Consider the following 17,197-nt stretch of genomic DNA (forward strand, 5'->3'; position numbering starts at 1 on the left):
GTGTGTGTGTGTGTGTGTGTGTGTGTGTGTGTGTGTGTGTGTGTGTGTGTGTGTGCGTGCGCGTGCGCGTGCGCGTGCGTGTGTGCGTGCGTGTGTGTGTGTGTGTGTGTGTGTGTGTGGTCAATGGTTTAGAAGTCAACTCTACACAGCATTGATCTCCTATTCTCACCATCATTACTACCATGATTAACTGTCATGGAGGAGTAAAGAGAGAGAGAAAGAGACTCTTCACACCAGGTCTGAGGAACCAAGTACGATTTCCATTTAGTCATAGAGCACTTGCCATTTTTGTTCTGTTTTAAGGTTTCTGCCATTTTTGTTGAGGGAACAGTGAAGAGCACAACTTGTGCTCTACCCGTCCTGTTTGTTCACACTACAAGCTATACGTTCGGACACTCTTGAGTAAATTTTGAAAACAAAAAGGAAAAACATATTTCATCTAACAGCTGTTTGTTATTTATTTGTTTGCTTTGTTTATTCTATTTATTATTTATTTATTTTTTATTTATTTTATTTTGTCTGTTTATTGTTTTATTCTTTATTTTATTTATTTATTTATTTTTTTGTATTGTTCAATTTATTTTTCATTTTCTTATATTTTATTATTGTGCTTGTTTGTATTTAATTCATTTTTTTAATTAATTTTTTTATTTAAGTTTTATTTATTTATTTAAATTGCTATTTGTTAATTTTTTATGTAATTTTATTTTATTTGATTTATTTATTTATTTTAAATGAATGATTTGGACCAGCTATTGATGGAAAAAAGCCAACAAATGGGAACTCATTGAATACTGTTTTCCAGGATACACTTCATTAAGTTGTTAAATGAATATCCAAAATGAGCAGAGCTGTAATCTAGACAAATAAGAAACCCAAAAATAAGTCTCTTTATGATTCCTATACTTCAATTTGTTTTGATGGCTTTACTATTATCCTAAAATGCTGAAAATAGTAATAAAATAAGATTGGGTGGATGTGTCCAAACTCTTGACTGGTCCAAATTCAATAGATATGTGTGTGCAACCAGTGGCGGCTCGTGGGTTTTAAAATAGAGGAGGCACACTAATTGTATTGGTCTGGGATCCCTGCCGATTATTATTATTATATTATTTGCTTAACCACTTTAAAATGGCTTTTTGGTTGCTTTTAGTCGGAAAACGTAAAGAAAACGACATGCATACAAGCAAGATAATATAACTTCACTTACCTGGCCTATCACTTGAAGCAAACATCCATCCCTTCTTAAAAGTCTGTGTTAAAAGAGAGCTGCCTGTTGCACCATTTAATTAAGCCGACTGCTGTAGCCTATATCCAGCTTAGGCTGTTTTCCCTAAATTTGTATATATACTGTTTGAATGACAGCTTGGTAAATCTGCTGGCGATCAAATATTCAATATCGCTACTTATCATAACTACTAGGTACATTATCAGCGCAGCGGCAGACGTTCAAATTAATATCACGTAATTTACGTCTCTCTGATGATTTGTTGATATCAGAAGGGAGGCTAGCCTCCCTTTCAAGGGTTCTCTTCTCAACACTCCTCAGCGCTGAAAGTGAACACTCGATGCTGATTGGCTAATTTTTTTTTACCAACGGAGGCACGAGAGCTCAGCGCTCGCTCGGCCTCCCCCTCCCCTTCTCTATCACCTAGCGGTTGCAATTACATCAGCAGATTCGGCACATTCGCGATAGAAAAGCGGCGCTTTCACGTTATGATATTACAACTGTGAAATTACAAACAAAAAATACACATTCTGAGACATGAACTGAAATGAATTGTGAATTTTATTAACATTAAATCGTCCTCCTCCCATTTTCACCTCAAAATTATGGGGAGGCTGTGCCTCCCCCGACGAGCCGCCACTGTGTGCAACAAGTTTAAATTTAATCTCCAGGGCAGTTAATATCCTTAAGCACACTGGCAATAATCTTTCACTTTACAGGATTGTGTAACTGTAACCGGCTCCAGCTCTAATTCCCTGATACCATGATTGTCTGACAGGCAATTAAGCTGCTGCCTGCTCAGGGGACGTGAGTGATTTGTGCTGTAGCGCTGGAGCCGTGAAGCTCTGGGCTTATGAGTGCTCAGGTTTTACTCTAGTGGACTTTAGCAGTGCTGTGCTTTATTGATTTGAACGCACACAATAACAAATGAATGATAAACAGGCAGATTCTTTGAAAATAAACAAAGGGGTAGTGTCCCATTCATATTAAAAAATATAATAAATAAATGTATTCATGGAAAAAATAATACAAATTAATTTTTTTAAAAGCCCTTGCAAAGGGATTTTTATATTTTTTGTGTTTTTAATACATCTTTCAAGTTTTGTTTTGCAACAAAAAATAGCAATATTTTATAACAATAACAATAGCAATGGTTGCAAAATAATGTTTTTAAAACATTGTTTTATTTTTGTTTATTTTTTTAAATGTTTTTTCAAGTGTTAACAAATAAATAACATTTATTTTAAAAATTGTTGCAAAATAAAAAATATATAAACATTTTCAGGTTTTTCTGTATTTTTTGTAACAAAAACATTTCAACAAATTGTTGCAAAATAAAACTTTAAAAAATACTATGTAAAAACAAACTTAAAATGCAACATGAGACTGGTAAATTTATATTAAACGTATTTTTTTTTAAATATTAATATTACCTTTTGGCAGTTTTGTCATGCATCTTTGCCCTTTGTTTCTATTTAAGTTTACTGATGGCATTTTGTGTGCAGTGCTCAATCAGTCCTTTAAAATGAAGCTCCTGGCCCTGACCGCTCCTGTGTTTGACCTGCCGCTATCTGGAGCTGAAATCAGACATCTTGTCCACGCTGTGAATGGATCTCCCTTTAGGACCCTGCTGTGAATGTGAGCTGATGGCTCTTGTGAAGGCCATTTACAGCCCGTGTAAGGGTGATGTTTTAGACTCACCGTAATCGATAAATGAGTGTGTGTGGGCTTAATGCGCTCCTGTGTAACACTGATTCTGTCGCAGCCCACAGCAAAGCATGTTTTACATGCCAGTCTGCCAATTCCTTTATGAGTGTAAATTGTTATAAAATCAGTGGATTAATGGAGTCTGAAAGAAAGGGGAACATTTGTAGTTAGAGAAATGGAGGATAATGTATTGCTCAGAGACTGCTCTTTCAGAGCTCAGGAGATATAATGGACTTCTCAGTTATGTTTCATTTAGGTGTCAACTTTATCTCAGACGTCTCTCCTAAGATTGTTTAGGAGAAGAGACGTAGATCATGCCTCTTTGTTGCATGCATTTGCATCTTTAACAGATCAGAGCACAGTTTGAAACATTGTTTAGATCTTACTGAAGTTCTACATTTGCTCTCCATTTACTTTAATTGCTGTTTCATTTGTAATGCTTTCTTTCCTACAAGAACATAGATACATAATGGCATTCTTAAATGCACTTCATTTAAGCACCAACTTTGTCTCAAACCAAAATACTAGACAGAACTCATTTACTCTACTATTTGTTGTTGAAAACAGGTGCACTGTTCAATATTTGTGTGAAAGCAGTGATACTTTTTTTTTTCAAGATTCAAGATTCGATAAGAAGAACAGCATGTGAAATAGAAATCTTTTGTAACATTAGAAATGTCTTTATTGTCACCTTTTAGCAATTTAATGCATCCTTGCTGAATAAAAGTATTAATTTCTTTCAAAAAAGTTCCCAAACTTGTGTAAGGGAATTTAGCTCAAAGGGAATCATTTAAGATTTTATAGGGAATTTGGACAGAATCACTGTTTTACGGCTGATCACTGAGTCGGCCAGCGATTCATTGAACGAGCCGTATAACATCAGTGAACGTGAGGGTGTATTCTGTGAGAAGCAGAGGTCAAAAGGGGACTAGAGGGAATTTCAGTCTGGTTCTTGTCTCCTAGGTGGGGGGGAAGTCAATCCGAAGAAAGTCTTTAGCTCTGTGATTACTATCATGGATTTACATGAGATGGTCATGCTGTGCATCTGTTTGACCATCAATCTTGGTTACTTGCTCCAAAATTAACAATCTCCTTTCTGAGTTGAAATTATCAATGTGTTATTTTGTGTTAATGTTGAAAGCTGCTAGTTTGCTAGGCTCACTTCAGACCCGTGGCTCGCAATTAAATCTCTATCAGCTCGAACCATATGGAAGCCAGGAACATTAGAGTTCTGATTTACGAACATCCTGTTGTCTTGGGCCTCTTTGTGGAATTCAGCTCTTTGGCTTCAACACCAGATTCGGTTCAGCACCAATCTGACCAAATCTTAAATTGTCTGATTTGCTCTGATGCCCTACACTTGCCAATATACTGTTATTGTACCATCTTGGTATTTTTTTTTTTAAACCGTAGTTCCTTCTGTCTATCTGTACTTTCAAGCTTGAAGCCTTTTTAAACTTTTATTTTCTTTAGCTTTAAGACCAGTTGTCAAGTCAACATCCAAGTTCATTTTGATTTCCTTTTCTAGTTTATAATGGCTTCTGCTCACCACTTGTTTGATTCTGTGTTTTGTGACAGAGAGGGAAAGATGGTCGTACTGTCCCTCGCGATCGGATTGGTCGAACAAGATGACTTCGCCAACCTTCCAGATCTACAGGAGGCACCAGCTGACAAGGAAACACCTCCCGCCGACAAAAGGTAATGGCTGGTTTAAAACAGACAGTTTAATTTCCATATATGCTCAAAATAAGCAGATATATAGCAGCTTAGGTTTCCTTGATTATCCATGCATAATTTTTTGATAAATCATGTTAAAATGTGAGTATCGTATATGATCATCAGGTTTTTGAGAAGCTTTTATTTGTTCCTTTCATTATGGTATTTCATTTCATTATATGTTTTTAACTACAAAGCTTTGATCATAAAACTAAACACTTAAATATCATCTTAATAGGACATACGTATTATTGGGAGAAATAGAGTGACAACTGATATTTATAAGCATTTTATGTAAGTAGTCTGCTACTGTTATAAACATCTCATTGATTTACATTACTAATCATCAGAATTTCATCTTACTTTTTGACCATATAAATATCACTAACTGCACCAGATTGCTTCTTTTTTTTTTTTGCTCAGTTTGAGCCTCTGAATTTAATTAAACTTGAAGGAAACTTTTTTTCCTCCTCAAGTATTAGCTTCATATTCTCACTATATCACACTATATGAGCCATAAAAGCCTGATTTATTAAATATGTAAAGGTTCCTTTACATTCCTTTACAAAGAACCTTTACATCTATGTATCTAACTATCTATCTATCTATCTATCTATATATATATATATATATTAGGACTGCCCCCGACTAAAAATGTTTCTGGTCGACCTAGTAGTCGTTCATTTTAAGCATTAGTCGACTAATCGCACATTTATTAATAAACCATTTAAATCATTATAATGAGCCTTTAACCGCCTACATAGCCTAATAAGCGCTCAAGCACACGCATAAAGCTTGCCACAGCGCACCACAGAAGCTAATGATTAAGAATGTGTCAGGGAAAAACAGTTAAGGAGGCTGCATTAGCATTTTAATAATTTATTGATAAGCTACTGCTTTTTTTTTTTTTCGGTTTAAGAGATGAAGTCGACGTAACTCGTCATCTCCGCAGTAGTGATGCGCCTGTATGCAAGTTTCATACGGATTACATAATCCAAGAATATTTGTTTTCCATTTGATTTGGTTCATTTGAAAGTAGACATTTCACTCTCTATGGATATATTTTTTCTATGTCTGTAAGGCAAGCATACACAGAGTTTCGCGCTCAAGTTCACGGAGGGCAGAACGGCAGCGACGGCAGAAAGTGCATCCTGTTTGCTTTCATTATTTTACAAAAGCGCAATGTTTTATTGTTATTGTGAGTGCACATAAATAAACGTAGAGTCTTTACACATTCGAAAGATGTATTACTCTTGTCTGTATGACCAGAAATGACGGAGTATTTAAAGAGCAAGTGACCGCACTGGCACCTCCGTCTGTCCTGCAGTGAGCACGCTTCTACACTCCACACAGACACTTCAATAGTGCACATTTTTTCTAGGTTAGCCTAACATTAGATTGAGTGGTCATGTAAAATTGCTAATACTTACATATTTCAGATGATAAGCCATATTTGTGGTGGATGAATGATAGGTGAGCGTTTGGATGTTCTGCCCGATGTAGGCTATTGTATTTCCATAGACTAGTCGTTAACGATTTGTCCATCACGAACTGCGTGACTTTGCCTGTGGATTTTTTTTTTTCTGCGACTAAGCGACTAAAAAAATTTTGGTCAACCGAGCCTCTTCTGGTCGACTAACGGTTAGTCGACTATTAGGGGGCAGCCCTAATATATATGCATATATATATGTATACTGTATATATATGCAATGACAAGTATTTCATTATATTATTATGGATGTTTTACAGTTGACTATTCTTTTTTGGAGGGCTTTTAAGAGTGTGAAATGGACTTATATTTGTGTTTGTCTGCTGCTGTCTTTGACGTCACATCTCAGCTTTTGGTTTTAAGTCCACAGGAAGTGTGAGGTGACCAATCAACTGTTAGTCATTGGCAAGTGCTGAAGTATGATGTTTGATTTTTGCTAATGAAGTACTCCATCCACACAAGCTTATCACAAAATCAATGGTCGTCCTTGTGTATCCTACCCGGTTATCAATCACAGTGTCAATGAGTCCTACCAGGGAGTTTACTTCCTCTGCTCGCAACGTTTGACTTTGTCTTAAAGGAATAGTTTACCCAAAAATGCAATTTTACTCACCTTCAAGCTATCCAATATGTAGATGAGTTTGTTTCTTCATCAGAACAGATTTGGAGAAATGTAGCATGTCATCACTTGCTCAGCAATGGATGCTCTGCAGTGAATGGGTGCCGTCAGAATGAGAGTCCAAACAGCTGATAAAAACATCACAATAATCCACAAGTAATCCACACCACTCCAGTCCATCAGTTAACGGCAGTTAAGCAAAAAGCTACGTGTTTGTAATAAACAAATCCATCATTAAGGCAAAAATCGCTAGCCCAACATCCCAGGACCATTGTGTCTTCCAGTTGGGCTACCAAAATATATCACTGCCTTGCCCGACAGGCTTGAATACAGGGTTCCCACGGGTCCTTAAAAAGTCCTCAATTTAGCTGTATCAAATTTAAGGCCATAAAAATACCTTAAATGGTATAAATACTTAAATACCTTAAATAGTATAACAAAAGTCTTAATTATAATTTCAAGAGGTCTTACATTCAGGGATGGAAATACAAGAATATGATTTCATTGAATAAGTATGGGCGTTGCACGTTTCAAAGGAACCGACTGTCTTCAGAAAAGTTTCGATGACATTTTCTTTTCATCTTTCTTACCTATAATGCCTGATTAAGTCGCATTTATGAGAGCAGCGCTGCTTTGTCTACTGCCGTTACCATGGAAACTGATATATTTCTGCCATTCCAAAAGCGCCTCCTGCTGGCAGAGAATGAATTTGCATGTTCAATAATCCCGTCTTCTGTTCTGACCAATGCAAATATCGACCCATGTTTTTTACGCAGCAAACACGTAGAGTTGTAAATGTGAAAGAAGCTAATGTACCTTCTAAAAATATAAACAATTCAGACAGTAAAATATATATTTATATGTTTTAAATTAATATAATAATTGATATAATAATCTCATCCCTTTCCTTAAAAATGGTTTAAAGGCTGAAATTTGATGTTTATCATTATTTGTGATGGTCAAAAAATGGTCATAAAAAGCCTTAAATAAAAAAATAAAAATTCTGCAGATACCCTGTAAATAGTGAGATAAAATTATTTCCTTAATATTTGTTGATATTTGTGTTTTGAAAATATTTTTCATTGATTTTTCAACTCCTATCCAGTTTTCTTAAATAAAAATGTGTCTTTTTTTATTTGGGCTAGTTACATTTATTTTGGGCTACCAAAATCTGAAGAGTGCCTGCCCAAGGGCTACGAGGGATTTTGAAAATTTGCAAGCCCTGAATATTATAGAGGACTGTCATTTTACCTGGAAGCAATGGTTTGAAATCCTTAATGATGGATTTGTTTCGTGTGGATTACTTGTGGATTATTGTGATGTTTTTATCAGCTGTTTGGACTCTCATTCTGATGGCACCCATTCACTCCAGAGGATCCACTGGTGAGCAAGTGATGTGATGCTGAATGTCTCCAAATCTGTTATGATGAAGAAACAAACTCATCTACATTTTGGATAGCCTAAGGGTGAATCAATTTTCAGCAAATTTTAATTTTTGGCAGTAATCTTGTTTTATTGTTTTTTTTCTTGAATCCTCATCTGGCTTATTTGGGTTGTCATTTTGAACTTTTTTGCTATCATCACACATTCACTTTGGTAGTCCTCTCGCTTTCTCTCTCTCTCTGTGATCTGTGTTTCAGCGAGGTGTCGGATCGCAGTGGGGGTGTGCTCATTATAAGAGAGTGTAGTCCCAACTAAAAATACACAACTCCTCCGTCTGGTTGAGACATGTATCATGCACACGCACACGCACATGCACACACACACACCATTCTGGCTTCTGCCGGGAGAATAAGTCTTGACTCTTTAAACACACATCAACCCACACAAATAGACACACAGCACTTTATAACCAGACACTCTCAGGAGTTCACAGTCTCTCCGCTTCAGACTAGTTAAACTGGAGTGTAGAGGTCTACAACAGGACGGGTTTTTCCATCTTAGTCCAGCAAGTTTCATTCCCCACCCGCCCGGGAATTTTACTCTGTGTCCATCTGCTCCCAATTTATAATCATTTTCATCCCGTCTGCTCAGTCAAGGTCCATTCCCACAATCTGCCATGATCAGGGAAAACCTGGAAATATGAGGTTGTTTTAAAATGCCAATTTCCACGAAAAGTCATAAATAATACTTTTTAATAATAATGCTAACGATATTACTACTAACATATAATAATAATATTATTATAAATAATAACATTTCTTCTTCTTCTAATTATTATTAATAAATAATAAAATCTTAAAAACAAAATGTTTTGAAATGTGGTAGGTAAAATGAGGTATTGTATGAAATCAGCATGAATCATTTCTTGATGTTAAAGTATAAAAATGCAGAAAAATATTGTGTTTTCAGTTCATGTATTTATGTATTTATTTATTTACCACTACTTGATCAGTGAAAACCTGGAAATATTAAAAACTATTTTTTATGTTAATTTCCAGGAAAAGTCCTAAAAATAATTTATTATTATTATTATTTAAAAGTATTGTTATTCAATTATTATTATTATTTTAATTCAATAATAACATCTTAAAACCGTCAAAAATTCACAAAACATTGTAAAATGTCCTCAAAATGTTTGAAAACCCTATAGGCAAAGTGAGGTTTTGGACAAAATCAGCGTAAATCATTTCTTTGCATAAATACAAAACTATTTTATGTTTTTTTTGTTCATTCATTTTTTATTTAATAAAATATGTTTTAATAGTTTGTTTTGTCCTTTTTCAATGCAAAGTCATCTAAAATGAGAAGGATTTATGCTGATATTGTCCAAAACCCCACTTTGCCTAGGGCAATTCAAAACTTTTGGAGGACAACTGTATATTTATGCAAATTATACTGCATTGTTCCTCTTGCTTTGCCGGAATTCAAATCAGTAGATGAATAGAGTTGCTATAGAGTGTTCCAAATCACTCACTTTTAAGGTTTTAATTCAGTCAGGATGCTCCCTTAGAAGGCAGCTGCCTGTGTAGACCGTAGACAGCAAGACAGCTCAGTGGGTTTTGGAACAGAGCTTATATGTCAAGGTAAACATGAAAGTTAAAACTAAATAATTTAAACAACCATCTGTAAACAGCATGTTGTTCACTGATGATTTCAGCACACTGACCGTCTGTTCTCCATAAACTCACACGCATGTTGTTCCAAATCGGTAAGACTTTCTTTGTGGAACACAAAAGAAAGTAAAATAGATATTAATGAGGTCTAAAATAATATTGGACTCCATTGACTTTCATTGTATTGACAAAATCTTTTGCTTTCCACAGAAGAAAGGAAGTCACACAGGTTTCACTACTCTCATAACTACTCACGTCTACAAACATTTAGTCCCACGCTGAAGCAAATCTAATGTGGTCCCGCGAGAATCTGTGAGTCTTTGGAAGTCTTGACTAGCTCTGTACTGCATCAGTCCTTCCTCACGAAAGAGTGTGTGACAGGAACCGACTGCCCTCAGCTATTGTTTTCCACAAACCTATTAACAAGCACAGTCATTTATCCTCAAAGGAAGTTCGCCTCTCGACGGCCTGTCCTTCTGCCTTATTTTGACGTATTAGACTCCTTTAAGGAAACACAGTAGCACCAATGTAACACCCAGCAGCCTGTGGCGACACAGAGTGAGATGAGCCGGATCAGATCTGTGAGAGCATCACTCGGACACGCCCACTCACTGTTTCTGTGTCCAATCACGCTGAAGAATGACTGTCTGTGCTGACATCTTGACTAAAGCTGTTTCAAACCCTAGTGAGCTGCCTTGTTCCTTACTGTCTACATAAGCATCAATCCTGACAGAAATGGGACCTCATAGGTGACTGATTTGGGACACTACATGGGCAGCAGCTTGTACACTCATACGGTCACTATGATATAGCATATTTAGCGAGGATGGATTAAAATGATCAAAAGATTTATATTATTTCATATAAATGCTGTTCTTTTGAACTTTCTATTCATCAAAGAATCCTAAATAAACGTGTCAGCTTCCACAAAAATATTGAGCAGCACAACTGTTTTCAACATTTGTAGTAATAATAAGAAATGTTTCTTGAGCATCAAATCAGCATATTAGAATGATTTTTGAAGGATCATGTAACACTGAAGACTGGAGGAATGATGCTGAAAATTCAGCTTTGATTCACAGGAATAAAATACATTTTAAAATACATTCAAACAACAAACAGTTGTTTTAAATTGTAATAATATTTCACAATATTATTGTTTTTGCTATATTTTTAATCTAATAAATTCAGCCTTGGTGAGCATAAGAGTGAGCATACGTTTAATTTAAAAAACATTACAAATCTTAATGACCCCAAACCTCTGAATATAGGATGAATGTAGGATTTCAGTTGATTATATTTTAATTAAAACATCAATTTGAAAAAAAAAATTGCATTCTCATTCTCCGTTCTGTTTTTATAGATAGATAGATAGATAGATAGATAGATAGATAGATAGATAGATAGATAGATGGATAGATGGATAGATGGATAGATGGATAGATAGATGGATAGGTAGATAGATAGATAGATAGATAGATAGATAGATAGATAGATAGATAGATAGATGGATAGGTGGATAGATGGATAGATGGATAGATGGATAGATAGGTAGATAGGTAGACAGATAGACAGATAGCTAGATAGATAGATAGATAGATAGATGGATAGATGGATAGATGGATAGGTAGATAGGTAGATAGATAGATAGGTAGATAGGTAGATAGATAGATGGATAGATGGATAGATGGATAGATAGATAGATAGATAGATAGATGGATAGATGGATAGATGGATAGATAATAGATAGATAGATAGATAGATAGGTAGATAGATAGATAGATAGATAGATAGATAGATAGATAGATAGATAGAGAGAATTCTGTGTCTTTCTCTTTGTGTGTCTGGCGCTCTGTTGGGGTAGGGTACATGTCAAAGCACCAGACTGTGATCAAAGCTCACCCTGGCCCTCCGGGGTCCGTCTGGAATGGTCGCCATGGAGAGTGTCCTTGCTCTACTAATAACTGCCTTCAATCACTCCACTCAGTAGCCAGAGCACTGTCTCTAGGGCAACAGCAGGGTCACACCCACCAGCCTCCATTATCATACAACACACAAACCACAAATCATCAACCACGTCGCTTTGGTTTTTTTATGGAGTGCCTTCTCTTTGTTCATCGACATAGCAGAGCAGGATTGGAAAGTATTGGGAAGAAAATGGGATGCAGTAGGTCACAATCAAACCTGCATTTCCTGTTTCAACGCCACAGCACATTAACACTAACTAGCTTCCGACATAGCATTTCAATGTTGTAGATTGCCAACCTCATTCAAGAGTACAAAGTAGCTACATTGAAGATACTGACAATAATAACAATGTTGGTATTGGTAGCAGAATGTGAGCAAAAGATTAATTTGGAGACCACTATTAAGGTTGTAGAAGCCATTGATTTTGTTGTTGTTTTTTTTCCTGGATATCTAAGCAGCTGCAATATAAGATGTTGAATCTTTATCAAACTGCAGTCCAAATCGCATTCAGACTATATGACAAAACAATTGCAATATATGTTGCCTGGCCAAATCATGCAGCTCCATACATTTTAATTCGACATATTGATTGATTTGATTATACATTTTTTATTCATTGTTCATTTATTTGTATTTTTTTGTAAATGTTTAAATAAAAAAATCAATTATATAATAATAATGATAATAATAATAATAATTTAATAACTTATAATCAGAGCCTAATATACTACTACTCAAATTGTGGTGTCATTATGATTTTGATGCTCACATATGGCTGGATTTATTTGATCAAAAATACATTAAAAACAGTAATATTGTGAAATATTATTACAATTTAAAATAACTGTTTTCTATTGTAATATATGTTAAAATGTATTTTATTCCCGTGAATCAAAGCTGAATTTTCAGCATCATTACTCCAGTCTTCAGTGTCACATGATCCTTCAGAAATCAGTATAATATGCTGATTTGCTGCTAAAGAAACATTTATTATTATTATCAGTGTTGAAAACAGTTGTGCTGCTTAATATTTTTGTGGAGACGGTGATACATTTTTTTTTTTCAGATTTCTTTGATAAATATGAAGTTCAGCATTTATTTGAAAATATAATTTTTTGTTACAAAGTAAACATCTTTACTGTGACTTTTGATCAATTTAACACATTTTTTAGATGCGCACTAGAGGCAGTTTAGCCAATCACAACACACTGGGCTAGCTAACCAATCAGAGCCCATCGCCTATTTCTGAGGGCGGGGCTTCTTAAAAACAGGAAAAGATCAGCGTGTTTCTCAGAGAAGGGACAGAGCGGTGTGGAATAAAGGTAAATTATGTGAAAAATAATTTTTAAAAACTAAGCATTAATACATGTTAGACTGCACCCCATAAACATAATCAAGCTTAGAAAAAAAACTGTGAACCACCCCTTTAAAAAAAAAGATATAACAAGGACTCAAACTGATGAATAATTTTTTATTCTTTTCAATAACCTGAACCTTCTGAACTTACAAACTTAAAGTTTGCAATATTTTTTCACTGTCACACAACTGAAAACTGTAGTTACAGTACATTAACAGTACATTAGTAGCTTCGCTATCTTTTTGCTAATTAGTTAGTCCCTAACCCTGATCTCCATTACAGTATTTACCACTGTCTCCCTCTCTCACAGCTCACAAAAGCCTACGTCACACATAAAGAGTAGTGCGAGATGAACTTGTCTCCTCCGAGGATAAAACCAGAGAGGAAGAGTGAATAACATCCGCTCAAACGGTGCTTTAACCTGCTCCCCCGATACCTGAGCTCTTCATCAAAGCGCTTGTACTCTCCATGTTAAAATAATCATGCTCCTTTACGCTCTCATCCTTCGCTCGCTTTCCTCCGCCCTCCCATGGCCCAGTTTGAAATGAATCATGGTGTAACAGCACCCCGAAGCCTCTCTATCGCCCGCCACCACTCTCCCAGGAGCCCCGCCGAATCAATCTGTTTGAAAAACAAGCCATTCATCAGCATAGCGCTGTGGCCGTAGCGCTCGCGCAATATGAGAAATGCATCTGTATCAATATCCACCTGCCACAGCTCAATTATAGCTTTCCATTATATTGTCCTGTGTGAAACACTTATGAGTATGATTACAATAGCAGAAAGCACATTTGGATGATGTGTGCTCATGAGAGGACGAAGCCATATTACCTTTATGGATCAGCATTGAGTAGCAAAGACCATTTGGGTTTGTGAATCAAGCAGCGGTGCATCGGATGTAGTCTGTACCGCCAGTGGCCCCTACTGAGTGCTCATGCATTCTGAGTTTATTTGTTTCATAGTTAATTGTGCAGTGCACACAACTGCATGCCTCCCGTGTGCTTACATTGCTATGATTTATGATGATTTGAGCTACAGTGATGTGATGTGAAATGGTGGCCATCGGGGTAAAGGCACAGCATTGGTTATTTTCTCAAACAATGTGTCCCATTCATAATGTGTGACCATGAGTTCAATTGCTTATACATGCATCGAGAAAACAAAGAGCACCAGATTCACATAGTTTTTACATATTTCAGACATTTTTGTTTACAGATGTTTACAAGAAAAATGAGACTTTCACTCATTGAAGTGAGGGTATAAACCTATTGTAATATTACATAATAATAATAATAATCATTTAATTTACAGTATAATATTGATATTTCAATGGTTCTATTTCAATAATTATTAAAAATAAGCAAATATATTTTAGAATAATAATAACTAATCATAATTATTGTTATTATTGAATATTATCATTTATTTTACAGTACAATAGTAATCTTAAAATAGTAATACATTTATGTTAGTTGTTTTATAACAACATTAATATTAAAAATCTAATTGTTATTATTATTAAAATAATGTATAAATGTATTATTGAATATTTAAATGTTCAGTTTATATTAATATTGCAATAATATTAAACTAATTTTATAACAATATTTAATATATGACTAATATTACAATATTAGTTATATTTCTTTTTTGTTTGTTTTATAATGATAACAATAATTAATATAAATTATTTTACAGTTTTACTTTTTAATGATAATAATTTCGGAAATATTAATTTATTATTATTATTATGATATAATTATTACAAATATTTATACTAATTATTATTATTATTTAAATAACAGTGTGACTGTAAAGTGGACTTAGTATCTCACAACTGAAATTAACTAAAAAGAGATTTGAGTCTTTAAAGTTTAGGTACAGTGTTACATATTAGTATTAAAGTGTACACTTTACTTTTTTTACATTTTTTAAATTTTATTTTTTTACTGTATTTCACTTTTTGTTGTCCTGAAGTTATTCTTGTAAAGATTACAAAACACTTTTAAAAAATAGCAATATTGGTATTGGCAAAATAATAATTTGTAGACCACTATTAAGGTTGTAGAAGCCATTGATTTTGTTTTTGTTTTTTGTCTTTGCAATGTGAGTTGTTGTTGTTTTCCTGGATATCTAAGAAGCTGCAATATAAGATGTTGAATCAAACTGCAGTCCAAATCGCATTCACACTATATGACAAAGCAATTGCAATATATGTTGTCTGGCCGAATCACACAGCTCCATAAATTTTGATTAATAAAATATTGTAAAAGTTTATTTGTTACACCCCATCTGTATTTATTTCATGCACCTCCACCTAGTAAGTGATGCTGACACAGTGATCTACAGAGTAGGCGTGTTCCTGTAGATATGTGTGCTGATTCTCTTATGATGTAACTAAAGGAAAGGAGTTATTCTAGCCCTAGCACTAGACAGCCACCTGCAGAGTGTTCATGAATTGTGGTGAAGTCATTTGTACAGCAACAATCATAAAGGGCAGCAAAAATTGCACAGAATAAGCTGCTATTGTATGCCGTTAGTCAGAAGTCTGGCTTGTGAGAATAGAGCCGTCTGCTTTAGCCTCAGCCTGTGTCTGTGGAGAGAGAGAAACAAGAGAAGTTTCCTTTTCAAGATGTCCCTGAAATGGAGCCCTTGACTGCATCGTGACATAATGGATTTGAAGTGTTTTAAGGTGTGTGTCGTTTCCCAGCTTGCTGCTCCAGTCATGTATTTTTGTTTGTCTGTGCTGCTGAAATCATTGCAGCGGAGACACGCTGATTGGTACACGGGAGGCTGGGTACAAGCGATGATCCCTAGATATCTTGCCATTGTTTAGCGAACTGCAGGTGGGATTTAGGAGTATAAGAACAAGGGGCTTGATAGCACACATCTTTTTACTATAGTCTGATTTCATTGACACTCTCTGAGCAAATTAAAGAGAGATTTCACCCACACAGGATAATTTTGGCATCGTTTATTCACCCTCATGTTGTTCCAAACCTGTATGATTTTTCGTTTTTCTACTGCGGAATAATGTGCGGTAAATTGAATAAGGTTTGCAATTACAGAGAATAGGGATTGGAGCTTTTGGTGCTCAAACAGGACACAAAAGCACTGTAAACTCATCATAATGTAGTCCATAAGTCTTCTGAAGTCATGAGGTTTAGGCAGCAAACACACCTAAACTCAGTTGTTCTTTACTTATTTTCTCCTCCAGTGAGGATTGAATCATTGAGTCCCTCAGTTGAACTTGAGAACCGAATTAATTTTTGTGAACAAATTATTCAGACTACTTTTGTGAACTGAATCAAATAGAATCATTGAAAAGATCTGACTCAAATATTTATTTATTTTTTGAGTTGGATCTTTTCAATTAATCTTTTGATTCATTTTATTACACACTGTAGTCAAAAGAAAGAAATTCAGTAAATAATTACTTAAATTTTTGTTTGTTGATCACATGAAGATTCGAAAATTGTTCAAAGGTTTGGAATCAGTAAGATTTAAAAAAATGTTTTTGAGAGTAGTCATGCACACCAAGGATGCATTTATTTACAGTAAAAACTGAAATATTGTGAAATATTATTACAATTTCTAATAACAGTTTTCTATTTGAATATATTTTAAAATGTAATTTATTTATGTGATGCAAAGCTGAATTGTCAGCATCATTCCTCCAGTCTTCAGTGTCACATGATCCTTCAGAAATCATTCTAATATGCTGATTTGCTGCTCAAGAAACATTTTTATTATCAATGCACTGCTTAATATTTTTGTGGAAACGGTGATATCTTTTATATTCATGATTCTTTGATGAATAGAAAGTTCAAAAGAACAGCATTTATTTGAAATGTAAATCTTTTATAACATATAAATGTCTTTCCTGTCGATTTTTAGTTAGTATGTAGTTAAAAAATAATATTAATTTCTTTTTATATAGAAAGAAATAAAGTAAGAAAATAAGAAAGGTTGAGTAAAAGATTTTAATTTTTCCTTTCTCTTTGGAGTGTTACAAGCTCTTGGTGCATAAAGAAGATCTGTAAAGTTGCAAAGACTA

At 34.8% G+C, this 17,197-nt stretch overlaps 1 protein-coding gene across 1 annotated transcript in view; it reads left to right on the forward strand.

The window, feature by feature from the left end:
- Positions 1 to 17,197, forward strand: part of LOC107662275 (synaptotagmin-7-like) — a 51,878-nt gene that overhangs the window by 6,023 nt on the left and 28,658 nt on the right. The window contains exon 2 of the mRNA XM_016452233.1: positions 4,514 to 4,633. Within this exon, the coding sequence (XP_016307719.1) occupies positions 4,514 to 4,633 (120 nt within the window). The remainder of the gene's footprint in view (positions 1 to 4,513; positions 4,634 to 17,197) is intronic.

Source organism: Sinocyclocheilus anshuiensis, unplaced genomic scaffold, assembly GCF_001515605.1.
Source record: "Sinocyclocheilus anshuiensis isolate Anshui unplaced genomic scaffold, SAMN03320099.WGS_v1.1 scaffold579, whole genome shotgun sequence".
In the NCBI taxonomy this organism is placed as follows: domain Eukaryota; kingdom Metazoa; phylum Chordata; class Actinopteri; order Cypriniformes; family Cyprinidae; genus Sinocyclocheilus; species Sinocyclocheilus anshuiensis.